Source organism: Gavia stellata, chromosome 4, assembly GCF_030936135.1.
Source record: "Gavia stellata isolate bGavSte3 chromosome 4, bGavSte3.hap2, whole genome shotgun sequence".
In the NCBI taxonomy this organism is placed as follows: domain Eukaryota; kingdom Metazoa; phylum Chordata; class Aves; order Gaviiformes; family Gaviidae; genus Gavia; species Gavia stellata.
Genome location: NC_082597.1, coordinates 84184979 through 84198850, shown reverse-complemented (window position 1 = coordinate 84198850; position 13872 = coordinate 84184979). Strand labels below are relative to the sequence as shown.

At 51.4% G+C, this 13872-nt stretch overlaps 1 protein-coding gene across 1 annotated transcript in view; it reads left to right on the top strand.

Annotated features, from left to right (window-relative positions):
* LOC104263469 (alpha-2-macroglobulin) overlaps positions 1 to 13872 on the top strand; it is a 31217-nt gene extending 17345 nt beyond the window's left edge. Inside the window, exons 18-36 of the mRNA XM_059817123.1 lie at positions 779 to 887; positions 1228 to 1456; positions 1725 to 1851; positions 2506 to 2627; positions 3966 to 4017; positions 4541 to 4624; positions 5021 to 5197; positions 5706 to 5790; positions 6955 to 7111; positions 7456 to 7530; positions 7818 to 7983; positions 8966 to 9189; positions 9779 to 9997; positions 10305 to 10432; positions 10781 to 10871; positions 11605 to 11673; positions 12091 to 12193; positions 12899 to 12940; positions 13736 to 13872. Of these exons, the coding sequence (XP_059673106.1) occupies positions 779 to 887; positions 1228 to 1456; positions 1725 to 1851; positions 2506 to 2627; positions 3966 to 4017; positions 4541 to 4624; positions 5021 to 5197; positions 5706 to 5790; positions 6955 to 7111; positions 7456 to 7530; positions 7818 to 7983; positions 8966 to 9189; positions 9779 to 9997; positions 10305 to 10432; positions 10781 to 10871; positions 11605 to 11673; positions 12091 to 12193; positions 12899 to 12940; positions 13736 to 13761 (2285 nt within the window). The 3' untranslated portion in view covers positions 13762 to 13872. The remainder of the gene's footprint in view (positions 1 to 778; positions 888 to 1227; positions 1457 to 1724; positions 1852 to 2505; positions 2628 to 3965; positions 4018 to 4540; positions 4625 to 5020; positions 5198 to 5705; positions 5791 to 6954; positions 7112 to 7455; positions 7531 to 7817; positions 7984 to 8965; positions 9190 to 9778; positions 9998 to 10304; positions 10433 to 10780; positions 10872 to 11604; positions 11674 to 12090; positions 12194 to 12898; positions 12941 to 13735) is intronic.

Here is a 13872-nt window from a genome sequence, read left to right as displayed (position 1 = left end):
ACCAAAACTAAAATTTAGTTAAGAACTTTTCTTCTTTATCTGTTTGGGTGGATTTCTCTTTCCTTTTGTCAAAGCCAAGCAAACTAATTGTCCCATCCTGCCCCCTCCCCTTTCTTTGTTTCCCAGCTGTTCAAAACCAAAGTCAAACAAAGGCTTATTTTTTACCAAATTTCATCCCAAACTCAGAATATTTTCTTGGGAATAATTTTTACATGTGAAAGTTTTGTTTCAGTCAAAAAGTCTATTTTTACCTCTCCCAAATTCCGACTGCATGTTTTCAGTTTGAGCATCTCCAGCCTAGTTCTTTAGAGGGCCATAGACTTGGCAGGAAGGTGGTTTTCTGAGTCATAATGACCCTACAAAAAACACTGCAACAGCGGGATGTACCATTGCTAGCTGCCCTGATAGGATAGAGAAGGACGTCATGTTAAGACTGTGCCTGAAAGGGAAAAGGCTGCTTGCACAGAAGGTCATAAATAGCTCTTTGTTCTAACATCCTTGTTTTAACCTTGTAAACTGTTGCCCCACATACTTTGAGGTTCACTGGAGATGAGCGGGAAATACTGGAAGGCTAGCTCTTGCTAATAAGCCCTGACTCTGAAACTTCACTGCTGTTGGTACCAGTGCTGACTACAGCCACAGCAAACATCTGCTGCCAGCAAAGCTTCTGCTTGTCACGTAGATTTCCGCTTTCTCAGACCAAAGCACGATGCTGATGTAGATCTTGCTTGTTTGGAATGATCAGTAGTTGATACCTTTTCCATCTCATCACATTCAGGCCTTCAAGCAGATAGACTTTATGCCACGTTAAGCACTCCCGAAGAGCTGACAGAGACAGTCCGAAAGTATTTCCCAGAAACTTGGATTTGGAGTTTAGTATCTATAAGGTGAGCACCTTGGGCTAGGTCCTTCCTTTTTAATAGAACTGGTTTTATAAGGTGAAAACACGAATCCCCACATGTTTGCCAAGCCTTTTCAATGCCAAAAAGTCCTTCATTGTCTGCAGAGATCACTTGGCAATCCTCCTGAGATAGAATTACCTTCAGCCGTGGTTAGGTTTGTCCAAGGAGTGGTCATGGGTCTGGAAGAAGATGTGGGGTGGCCCTACAGTAACAAACATATTGTGTCCCATCATTCACACAGGCAGTACTATTGAAAGGGGTACAGATAGTCACCAAAATGCCATAAAAAATCACCCCTCTGTCCTTGCTCTCTGTGCTTCACCAGCTCTGAGGGAAATGCTGACCTAGATGTGACCATCCCTGACACCATCACCGAGTGGAAAGCCAATGCGTTCTGCACTTCGGTAGACTCGGGCTTTGGCCTGTCCCCGACAGTGTCCCTCAGGGCCTTCCAGCCCTTCTTCGTAGAGCTCACCATGCCCTACTCTGTGGTGCGTGGTGAGTCCTTCACGCTGAAAGCCACCGTTTTCAACTACCTGTCCGCCTGCATCAGGGTAAGGAAAGTTTAAATCCTTCTCTGTACTTGTGTACCTTCTTGTACACCTCTTACCTTCACCTAGCCTTCTTATCTTATCTCTGAGTAGCCCTAGACCCTGCGCCCCTGAAATTCTTACATTATTCCTCCTATATACTCCAAACGCAGAACCCACAACTCCAGCTCCCTGCTCCTTTGCTACTGAAGAAATAGCTATTGCTATGGCTTCCTAGCTCCCTGTCTCTCATGATCACTCTTCCTTGATTGCACCTCTCTACAACTGGCAGGTCAGTGTGACTCTGGCTCAGTCTGCTCATTTCCTGGCTGCTCCAGTGGAAAAGGAGGAAGAATCTCATTGTCTCTGCGAGAATGGGAGGAAAACTGTGGCTTGGCTGGTGACTCCCAAGTCTCTAGGTAAAGGTTTCAGGGTACTGAAAACTGCAGGGAGGGTTTCTCTGTGCTGTTCTCTCTGTTCAGTATCGGGCGTTAGAGCAACACAGTTTCCTGGGAAGCACTGCAGCTGAGTGGCTCTCTCATCTGGGGTTATTTGGGAGGTAAAGGCTGGCGGACTCATAGTGTCCAAGGCTCTGTCTGGCACCACACGCAGCACCATCAAGCCTTACAGCCCTTGGACAACATCTTCTGAAGCCAGAGATATTGCTGGCCAGCAGGGATGCTCTGTCAGCTCCATCCCTCCCAGAGATTAGACGACTGCCCCATGGGATCTTCATACTTCGTGTTCACTGTTGTTGTTACGTGCTGTGGTAGCAGCTGTGGTGTGCATGCGGGGTGCTGAACAGCAGTGGGGCTGGTGAGTCCCACCACTGTTGTGTCCTAGTTTCTGGAAAAGAGTCACCAAAATAGAGGCACCTTTCAATGGCAGTGCAGCTCGTCTGCTCCAGGATGGATTCTGATATAGATAGCTATGTTCTTGTGAGAAAGAAGCAAGGCCCAGGTGTGATGGGAAATCCCCACCCATGAGCCTGCAGGTTGAAACTCCTGGAAGTAGCAGTGACTTCCATTGCCTGGCTCTGCTTGGCAGGGCTGGCTGACCCCTGTTTCCTCCAGGGCAGGTGGAGTTCTCGGTGAGCACTGAAGCCCTGCAGAACCAGCAGCCCTGTGGGAACGCCATCGTGGAGACCCCTGAGAAAGGGCGGAAGGACACGGTCATCAGACAGCTGCTGGTGGAGGTATGTGGGCTGTGGGAAGGGGAGGACTGAGCTTTCCCACAGGTTAGTGCGTACGCTGTGATGCAGTTGGAGAGGATGCTAGATAATCTCATCTAGGGTCCCTTTCCCATGAAAGGTTGGAACAGGTGATCTTTTGAGGTCCCTTCTAACCTAGGCTGGTCTATGATTCTATGAGATCACTATGCAGCATGGCAATATGATGATCTTACGTCATCTTTGTACTTTGGCAGGGCTGCATAAAGACTGCAGCTTAATAATGCTATGCAATATATCTCCCAGTACTCTCAATTTTCCTTATCCCCTACTGTAGCAGGACTCCTACTGCAATCCATCCTTCCCTTTACCTCCTACCTGTCATGTCCTATTTCAATACACCCTCTTTACAGCCTCTCTCCTTTTGAGACACCCCCCTGTAAGTTTGCCAGTCAGCACATGCTGCCTCTCTGCTAGTTGAGCAGCCAAACGAACTGCCTCTTAAGCCGAGTGTTACGCAGTTCTGGTTTGCTGCCATAGTCTGGCACCAGGATGAAAGTGGGGGATTCACAAACACCTACGGGAATTTGATGCCAGTAGAGAAGTTCCCTCAAATCTCCAGATATTATAAAAGTCCATGAAAATGTATTAAAATTTTACAGCTTATCCATTTTCTGTGGCAAGAAAAGTCACTGATACAGTGTGGTGCAGAAGGAAATATTATGTGGCAGTATTGCATATCCTCTATAGGAAAATGCTAGTTTATTATACTGGGTGTGGAAATCTGGCAGGTAGATTCTATGTTCTTAGCTTTTCTCTGTATCATAAAAACTGCTAATGTTTGCCTACTGTGTCGTATGGTATCAGCAGTGTCACCAGTGTACAACATCTTCCCTTTCTATTATCCACAGACACAATTTTTTTTCTCTAAAGCATCTGCAGCATTATGATAAATAGCACTGCAGACATCTCTTCAGGACAGCCCTCTAGAGCAACTGTGAGCTTTTGCTAACAAAAGCAGTTGCTGTAATGCAGCATTCCTCTTGTAACAAGGATGTTGAGTGTCTCTCGCTGCCTACAATAATTGCAGGTCATCCAGGTGGTAGTCCTGAAGTGTGTTCCTTTCCTTTTCCTGTCCTGCCTCCATGTACAACACCAAACCCTTAGGATCATGTTTCTTTTACTTGCTTAAATTATTACTTCAGAGCTCTGTATTTCAGGGAGTGTTTGTGACTGCCTCTGCTTCTCCAGTTCACTCACTTTTCTTTTCATGTATCCCTCTGTCCTTTTTGAGGATTTCTCTGTCTGTCTGTACTTTGTCTCACTAACTTCTCACCTCTCTTGTTTTCTTTCATCCCACCCAAGCCTGAAGGAGTTGAGAAGGAAACAGCCCAGAACTCTGTGCTCTGTGTAAAAGGTAAAGCCCTCTCTTCCCCACCGTCTCCATTTGTTCCTGTGTGGTTTGATGGGTGGACATGCGTAGAGGAGGAAGATAGTGCTGCCTCTATCATATTCCAGATAGGCTGATATTTTTAGGTAATCAAAACATGCCCCATCAGTTGGGAGCCTGAGATGTAAGACAGAAGAAAGCCCTAGAGAATGGACCATCCTGCCTAAGCATCAGGGTATGAGCTAGGGCAGAGTTTGTGTGACTGTTTGCATCCCTGTTCTCTTGTGTGCCAACATTGGAGTTACAAGCGCTCTCTCCTGCTTTCTAGCACACCCAGGAAAAAGCTGTAGAGATGTGGTCTACAAGGCCTAACAGTGGCTGGGGGTGGTTTCATGTAGAGTTTGCCTTATAACCAGGGAAAAATGAAGTGACTGAAGTCAGGGCATTTCTAATAGCAAGTGTTCCTGTTGTTTCACTGAGGCCCCCTCCCCTTCCATTAGCCATTTCTTGGGACTGCACTGAAGCTGTTTGGGTCTTGTTTCTCTCTCAGGAGTGCCTGTGAAAGAGAATTTTTCCCTGTTGCTACCCTCAAATGTGGTACAAGACTCAGGCAGAGCATATTTCTCAGTGCTGGGTGAGTGAGCAGCCTGTGAGAAGAACCATGTGCTGTTTCTGCCCCTCCATGTTGGCCTCCTACCTCACAGCTTTTTCTCCTGATTTCCAGCACAACTCACTCCTATCTTTCATCCCTTCTGTCTCGAGCACTTTCCCTTCCAGTTGTGCTCTTCCTTTTCTTCTTTCTGCATGTCCTTTTTTTTTCAGGGTTCTCTGCCAGTGCTCTAACGTTTCTCTCATTTCCCTATTTTCCTTTTCTCTGCTGTTCTGTGTTTCATTCCAGGATCTTTATCAATCCAGATTTTCTTTTGTTCTTCTCTGTCAACTCCTGCTTCTCTCATTCAGTAGCTCCCTCTGATTCTGATAGCCAGCCCTGAGTGTTGTTAATATGCCTCTGGTATCTCCTGCTCCCCAGGTGACATCATGGGCACTGCCATGCAGAACCTGCACCAGCTCCTCCAGATGCCGTTTGGCTGTGGGGAGCAGAACATGGTCCTGTTTGCACCCAACATCTACGTCCTGGACTATCTGAACAAGACAGGGCAGCTGAGTGAGGAGGTCAAATCCAAGGCCATTGGATACTTAGTGAGCGGTGAGCTGGGACACGGCTTTTGCTTCTGCTTTGGCTTTTTTCCAGATCCTCCTGGAGTGGTTCTGTCAGATGTTGGACAGATGTGGAAAGAGAGCTTCTCTCATGCACAGATGGTCTCTGCTGTATGCCTGAGAAGGCCCTTTGCTGCTTTTTCCTTTATTATTTTCTGTTGCTTAAGCATTAGGGTATCTGATCACTGCACCCACTTTTCTGTGCTCCCTAATTGGGCTGCAATGCAGTGCAGAGTTGTCAGGTAACCTGCTGCGGTGACTTGTCCGTTGTCATTAATGTGTCCTGCCTTCCTTCCGAAGAAAGGCAGATGTTGCTTCTCCTCACGCAGTACAAGCAGTGTGTGGAGGTGGGGATGTACCAGTACTTGCTATTGGCTAGAATAGGACTGACCTACTCCTCTCTCCTTTGCCTTTGCTGATATTGCTGGTTTTCTGTTCCCCCATCCCTCAGCAGACTTTCTCTGGCATCTGAATCTTGCTTTAACTCTCCATTGCAGGTTATCAGAGGCAGCTGAACTACAAGCACCCAGATGGCTCTTACAGTACCTTTGGACCACGTTATGGCCAACAGGGGAACACCTGGTGAGATTTCAATGTTACCTATGCCTCCCCTATATGCTCCTCTTTCTCACCTACACATATGTAATAAATGCTGCATGACAATAAATACGAAATGCTGTTGCAGACCAGCAGGCTTTCCAGAGCTGGTGTGGTCCCTGTGCTGCCTCCTACTTAATGTAATAGGCTGCATCAGCCAGCTATGTAGCTGAAGCACATCCTCCCACCAGCAGCTCTGAGGACCATGACAGACAAGAAGGAAATGGAGATAAACTGGGGAAGAAGGGAGCAGGGATGTCACATCCTGACTGAAGAAGGCTGAAGAGTTGCAGTGGCAGCTCTTCTAGACTAGCATCTGCTGAGAAGGCTGCTGGGAAAGGTGTTTCCATATAAGTAGAAAGGATGATAATCCAAGAGCAGTGCTGTATGGGTTTTTTTCAAGAGTGTTTGTGTGTTACTAAGCAAAGACAGCCTGGAGGAGTGTGTGTGTTGCCAGTGTGACTTAGTGCAAAGTTTCAAGTTGCTCCAGCATATCATTGCTATGCATTTTCAACTTTAGGTAAGGGTAAGAATGAATGATTTCATCACCTTCGGTTTGCTTTTAGTATCTGAAACAGTACTTGGCTCTTGACAGCATGTTGGCTTCTCACCACATGCCTGCTTCTTCTCCATAACTGCTTGTAACAACCCTAGCAAAAACTCTTTTAACATGTTCTTCTTTACTTTAAAACTCCGGGGAATTCTGGGAAACCCATAAGGCATGGATTTCTAGTGCAAGAGTTGGGCCAGCAAACCATGAGCTAGCAGGGATTTAATTATTCTTCCCTGTCATTTTTAGTATTACTGTCATGCAGATGTTGAGCTAATTGGCATGCAATTCCCTACCTTTTCCAAAGAGGTTTTTTTTAGATACAGATCAATAATCAGTGTCCTTCAAACTGTAGCCTCAACACAAAGGGATCACAGGGTTTTATGAGCCAAGGGAGGGACAAGAAATCAAGGTGGGAAGCAGTTTTTTGACTGATTTTTTGAGGTGAAGATATAATATACATGCGGTCTGACTAATTGGCCCACAGTTCCCCAGGCCTTCTTGCCTTTCTCCAGAAAGATGATGTGCACATGGGCCCTGTCACCTGAGATGGACGAGAGGTATGCTCAGGCTCTTTCACTGCTCTTTCTCCCTTTCAGGCTCACAGCCTTTGTCCTCAAGTCCTTTGCCCAGGCCCGGCCTCACATCTTCATAGATGAGAAGCACATCCAGGATGCTTTGGTCTGGCTGTCCTACAAACAGAAAGAAAATGGCTGTTTCCGCAGTTCTGGGACACTCCTGAACAATGCTATGAAGGTGACATGTCTGCCTGGTTGTTTTTTTTGTGAGGCTAGAACTTGACCATAAGTCAGATGGGTCCAGTTGAGCTTCTTGAGCATACAGGCAGATAGGAAATTCCCATGGTAATGGCAGGAACTAGGGAGCCAGAGACCATTCTGTGTGATCGCCACAATAGGAAGGAGAATGAAGGTTAAATGCACTTTATAAGTGGTACGGAGACCTCCATATCAGCTGCAAGGGGGAGGAGGCAAGCTAAGTGTCTACAATGCAGAATAAAGTATTCCCACTGGAGTATGGGAGAAAAGACTGAAGATAAGAAGCTAGGTGGACTCAGCATCGACCTTTGTGTTTCCCTGCAGGGTGGAGTGGACAACGAGGTCTCGCTGACAGCCTACATCACTGTCGCATTGCTGGAGATTCCTCTGCCTGTAACCGTATGTGGCTGCACCCTAACTTGAGTCAGTTATGTTGTCTCAGTCTATGATAATACAGTACTGCCCAGAATTTGCTCCAGATTGGAAAAAGGACTTGGTTGTTAAGCCCTGTGATATAAGAATTATGTGCTATCAATTTTGGCCTTCCTGGAACATATTGTACCCTACTTGTTCCTAGACCTCATTCTGGCAGACCCCTCCTCAAAGTTCAGTGGAATGATGTGTCATCAGTAAGGCCAAAACGTAATTTCTCCCAAGCCTTCTAATCACTGGTTATGTCTCCCCAGCACTCAGTGGTGCGTAACGCTCTGTTCTGCCTGGAAACAGCAACAGATGAGAAAGAAAACCATGTATACACCAAGGCACTGATGGCATACGCCTTCGCCCTGGCAGGGAAGGAGGAGAAGAGGAAGGCATTGCTTGGCTCACTTGAAAAGGAAGCCGTGAAAAAGGGTGAGTGCTCCTGGTGAGACACATCTCTCTCTTCCAACCCACTGGCCTTACATCTTCCCTTGAAAAAATGGCTTTTATTGGTGGGGCAATGGCTGCAGGAAATGGCTTCTGTGGGTGGGGAAAGGTTGAGAGACAGGAAAAACTTGTGCAAAGGGGTTGCATTTTTGAGAACTCCCTCTAAGTGCCCAGGGAGTTCATCAGGAATCACCAGGCACCATCTGCATCAGTGCTGAACTAAAGGGTAGCTCTGCAAGCGTCTCTCCTCAGTCCGCTCCTCTTGCCACACCAGCCACTGCTTAGCAAAGACTTAGTGATGTTTACGGCCACTCCTTCCTTCCAGTGCATGTGCTCAACATAGAACAAAGCTGACCTTGCACAGCACAAGGGACGATAAATCCGAGAAGAGCTGCACGTGCTGAGAGAGAAAACAAACACACAGGTCGTTTTGGAGGCCATAGCATAAGCTCTGAGTCTTCCAGGAAATCATGGAATGCCTCAGAAGCATTCTGGTAAGGTCAGGCCGGACAGTGGGTTTGCCCAAGCGTTGGGTAGCAGGGTCGTGAAGGAAACAGCCCCAGCACCTTTTGCCTTTTCCACCTGCAGGCGACTATCAAGCCCTGCTCACAGTCCTTGGGTCGTTTTGCCTCACAGAGCTTGTCACTGCCCAAGCCCGGCACGTCTACTCAACAAGGGAAGTAGCGCCAGCCTGGTGCTCTGCTGCTGCTCAAGCCCATAAATGCCTCCATGAATCTGGAGTCCAGGACAAAGCGGTATCCAGGCCTGAGGACTAAGCCTCAGCAGTCTCAGACTAGTTGCAGCAAGCGAGGAGTTGTCTAACCCTTCCCATTTCATCCTACAGGACAGACGCATCCTGGAGGCTCTTGCCCTCCCAGCTGGATCAGCAGCAGGTCGAGCACTGCCTTTCCGTAACTACTAATAATTGCTTGTTGTCTTGTCTCCACGCTCCCTGCCTCCTGTGAAGACGGGTCTGTTCATTGGCAGCGGCCTGGGAAAGAGCCAGAGGTTGATCTCCCGTACTATCGCTACCGCGCTCCCTCTGCTGAAGTGGAGATGACGGCCTACGTGCTCCTTGCTCACCTCACCACGCAGCCGGCACCTTCCCAGGAGGAGCTGTCATTTGCATCTCTTATTGCAAAGTGGATCAGCGGTCAGCAGAATCCCAATGGAGGCTTCTCCTCCACCCAGGTGAGCTGCTTCCCTCCTGCGACCGCACACATCAACGTCAGAAGATGGGAAGTGTCAGAGACCCAGGTGGGAGCACAGTAGGGTTCACCAGGGCAGGGACTGGGCCCTGCAGTATATCCCTGCAGTATCTGCCATAGCTGCCAAGTTCCCAAGAGGCCAGAGGCTAACATGTCAGGGAGTGCCTCTGGGAAGAATGACTGATAGTTTGGTTAATGACCTGGTTTACTCAACACAGTGGGGCAGGACGGTAGGGATGCAAGGGACGTGTGTCTGTGCCATTGGAGAGGGCTTCCACTGCAATTTGTTTGTGCGTCTGAAGTTGCTGCTTCATCCCGTGGTGAGCGAGGGAAGGCTGCGCAGAGCTCCATGCCAGGGAGCTTGGGGGATATGCAACTGCTGTGCAGAGGACACAGGAAGGGAACGGAAACATGCAGAAGCTGCTCTTTCCCTCTCTCCTTTGTACTTCAAACTGGAGAAAGTGGGGAACGGAGGGGAGGATGCCTGCCAACAGCAAAGGGCAGGCTGTGGGAGGACAGGCTGTGGAAAGGCTGACTGTATTCCCCTGGGTGCCGGCACCCATCGCTTTCAGGACACAGTGGTGGCTCTCCAAGCGCTGTCCCTGTACGGAGCTGTGACCTATGCCAAGAGCGGAGCAGCTTCCAAAGTGACCCTGCGATCTGGAGAGGACTTCCAGCAAGACTTCCAAGTGGATTCCACAAACCGGCTGCTGCTCCAGCGCGTGCCCCTGCCCCAGGTGCCAGGGGAGTACAGCACGGAGGTGTCTGGTGAAGGATGCGTCTACGTGCAGGTGAGGGTGACGGAGGCAGGTGGCATCCCGGGAGGAGAGCCCCTTGGCAGGCAGGAGCCAGGGAGAGGGCAGAAGGGACAGGGGAGAGGGGAGGAGTGGGAGGGAAGGCTCTGGGAGAGGGAAGAGGAGAGGAAGAGTAGAGGGGTGTGGAGGAGAATGAGCGCGAGAGAAGCAGGGAAGGATCCGCAGTGTGGAGGAGCTGAGAGAATGGCAGAAGTGGGGAGGCAGGACGGGGAGAGGATGGGCTCTCTCACGCGCTCAGCATGCACACACACAGGCTCACACAGAGCCGCTGGCTCTCCCCTAGACGAGCCTGAGGTACAACGTGCAGCCCACGCAGGAGGACGCACCCTTCACGCTCCACGTGTACACCATCCCAGAGACGTGTGAGGACTCCAAGGCTCACAAGGTCTTTGACATAGGCGTAAATGTCAGGTGAGTCTGCGTTTGGGTCTGAGCCTTCCTGAGAAGCCATGAGAGCTGGACAAGGTCTGCTGGTTCAGGGTGAGCCAGTCTGGAAGCCCTGGAGGGGCAGTGTATCCCTGGAAAAGTGGGCAGGAAGCAGCTGTGGACAAAGGACATGTCCTGCAGTGGTGGAGCTGTGTGGGCAGCCCAGGGCTGGGCTAGTGTGAGGCTGCATAGGTGACGAGGAGACCCTGGCGTAGCTGGAGAAGGTGGTGCTGGACTGCCAGGACGTGGTGGGGTGCAAGTGTTATGGAAAAGGTGGAAGTGCCCCCAGCTTCGACTTGAGGTGCACTGAATCGTTGTTGCTTGGTTCCTTAGTTACACTGGAGAGCGCAATGGCTCCAACATGGTGATTGTTGATGTGAAGATGCTGTCAGGATTCATCCCCGTGAAGTCCTCTGTGAAGAAGGTAGGAGATTGTTTGTCAAACAAGAAACGTCCAACTTCATATCTTCAAGACACCTTCGAAGTATCTGTAGCAAGCTACAGGGCTTCAGGGTTGGAATCAGCTTCATCTTTCCATTGTCGTCTGCACATTTGCCATGTACAGTGTTCTCTTTTCATACCTGGCACAAGGCCATCAGAAGGGGAGACAACGTGATGAATCTAGGAAAAACAGACTACGTAATTTTTTATTTAGACTGGTGATGGGCACCTTTATTATCACTGTGTCTTGATAGCTCCCTAAAAGCTTTGTCTGTGCATAGGACATTCAAAAGTAGTGCTGTTTCCTTTTTCCCTCTGCTGATCTGACACCACCTTACAGCATTGTAACTGTTTAGGTCTTGGGTCACTGTTTGAGACGCTGAGCAGGTGCATGGTCTGGAAAATAAAGGCAATCATAAGATCCTGCAGAACTAGCAAGCCAGAAGGAATGTATTTTCATTGAATTGTTCCATCACTGTGCTTGAAACAGTGCTCAGTCTGTGCTGGAAGCAGGCTGTAGTTCATCAGCCAGGCTGGCAAAGGGAAGGCCCGGGGACCATGATACCTAGTGTCACACTGAGGAGGCAGTTCCATGCTGCAGATTTAGTTCCCTGAGTACCCCAGTGTTTCATCCACTGCATCCCATCCATAGAGCTGTGTCAGGGGCACAGGGAGACCATCCTCAACACAGTAACATCTTGGACTTCTTTCTTCAGCTGGAAGGCCGCCCGGTTATTGAGCGCACAGAGTTGAGTACCAACCACGTCCTGGTGTATCTGGAAAAGGTGAGTAGCCATCTGGGGCGACGGTGAGTCAGAAACACAGGCATTGGGACATTTGGCTACATGGGACAAAAGATCTGGGACTGAAAACTACCATGGCTCTGACAAGAATAGGACTGAACCCCATACTGACTTATGCTGACCTTCCAGACCATACAGACCTACAACCTCAGACATCTCCGTCCCAGCCCTCAGCACCCTTCCCCTCCGCCCCACGCACCGATCAGGCCCCCACCTCCCCACCACGGGCTCCCCCAGCGTGGGGAAAGGCCCCAGGGTGTCCCCTTGCCCTCAGCCAGGCCTGCAGCCCGCGCACCCCCCGGGCCCGCGCCCGGGTCGCAGGGGAGAGCGAGGGCGCAGCGCGGGGCAGCCCCCGGCAGCGCGGAGCCGCCCCCGAGCCTCCACCGCTTCCCTCCGCAGCTGAGCAGCGAGACCCTCAGCTTCTCCTTCGCGGTGGAGCGGGACGTCCCCGTGCAGGGCCTGAGGCCAGCCCAGGTGAAGGTCTATGACTACTACGAGACAGGTGAGCGCGGGGCCGGGGCGCCCGCGGCGCCGAGGGCGGGCAGCGGGACGCGCGGAGCGGCGCGGGGGCCGCGGGGACCCGCAGCTGCCCCGGGCCCGGGCCCTTCCCGCCCCCGCGCTGCCCGCGCTCTCCCAGGGCGGAGGGGCCCGGAGCGCCGGCGGCCGCCACCCCGCCCTCCTCCCGCCTGCTCCGGCCCGGGCGGGCCCCGGAGGACGGCGCGGGGCAGGCCCGGGCGGCGGGGACGCTGCGGGCGTCGCTGCGGGGCCGCCCCTCACGCCGCCGGCTGCTGCGCAGCCGCCCTCCCCTGAGGGAGCGGGCGGAGGGGGCCTTCCCCCGCCCTCCCACCGGCGGCCCGCAAGGCCGGTCCTGCCTCCCCGCGGAGAGGAGCCGGCCCGCGGGGCAGCGCCAGGGGCATCCCCCCGCCCCAGCGCGCTGGCGGAAGGGGCCTGCGCGGCCCCCGGGCGCAGCGCGGGGGAGACGGGCTGGGGCTGCCCGGGCGGGGCGGCTCCGCCGTGCTGCTGCGGCCGCTGCTCGGGGCCGGGACCGGGGCTCCCTGCCAGCGGCCGGGCTCTCTGGCGGGAAGTCGGGATGGGGGCAGTGGCCGGCTGTGGGGCCTGGCAGGAGCGTCTCTCTGGCCCCCGTCCCTCTGCCGGGAGTGTGAGGGGCGCTGACAGCCCCCTCTCCCCCTTCCCTTCTGTCTTCCAGATGAGTTTGCCACGCAGGAGTACAGCGCTCCCTGCACCACAGGTAAGGTGCACAGGAACAACTGAGTTCTCCCAGCATGGGCTAGTGCAGGTTGTCTTGAATAAGAGTCTTTGCAGACCCGGATTTCCCCAGCCTGGGTGTACTCTCAGCATTTATCTTCACCGTGCCTACTGCAGTCTCTGGGCATGCCTCAGTCCAGAGAGGAAAGGCAATGCTGCCACCCCATGTCCTGTGCAAGATCAGATACAGCTTTCATTTTGGTTCACTGAGAACGGCAATCCCAGTGTTACTGCCTTCATTCGCACAGACACATTTGTTTTTTCCTGCGTGTGTGTGTCACATTGTACAAGTAAGATTGAAATCTCCCTTGGGACTGAACGCCACACTCAGCCTTTGTGTCTCTGCCCTTTTCACGGCCACATTGCCATGCTGCAGACACAGAAGGGTAACTGAGGAATTGTCTCCAAAACATCTTGGTGAAATATTGATGTTATTCACATGTCTTTGGTGGGGACCTTTCAGACTCTGCCCTGGGTTATTTTTTCCCTTCCTTTGGGAAATCCCGGTGCTGAGAGAGAACGTGTACCGGGATAGCTCATGTATCTCCAGGATTTCCCTGCCTCCCCTGTGCTCTCTGTAGCATGGATATCTTGAATGTGTCCAGCCATTCCCATTCTGTTATCTGTCTGCAACTGGGCATTTTTAGGTGAAGCAGTTTCCCAGATTTTAACAGGGCTTGAACTCACATAGCCACCAGAACACAGAGAAGATGTCCAGGGCTCTGGACACTGCTTCACCAGGATACTTAATCTCACTCTGTCCTTTTCCTACCTTCAGCCAAGGCTGAACAGGGAAATGCCTGAAGAGCACATCTTGTCTGAGCCTTGCTGGATCAACTCGTGTGTCTCTGCCCCTCGAAGATCATCTTGTTGAGGGGGCCTATTGAAATGTTAGCGGAGGACACCTCAACACTG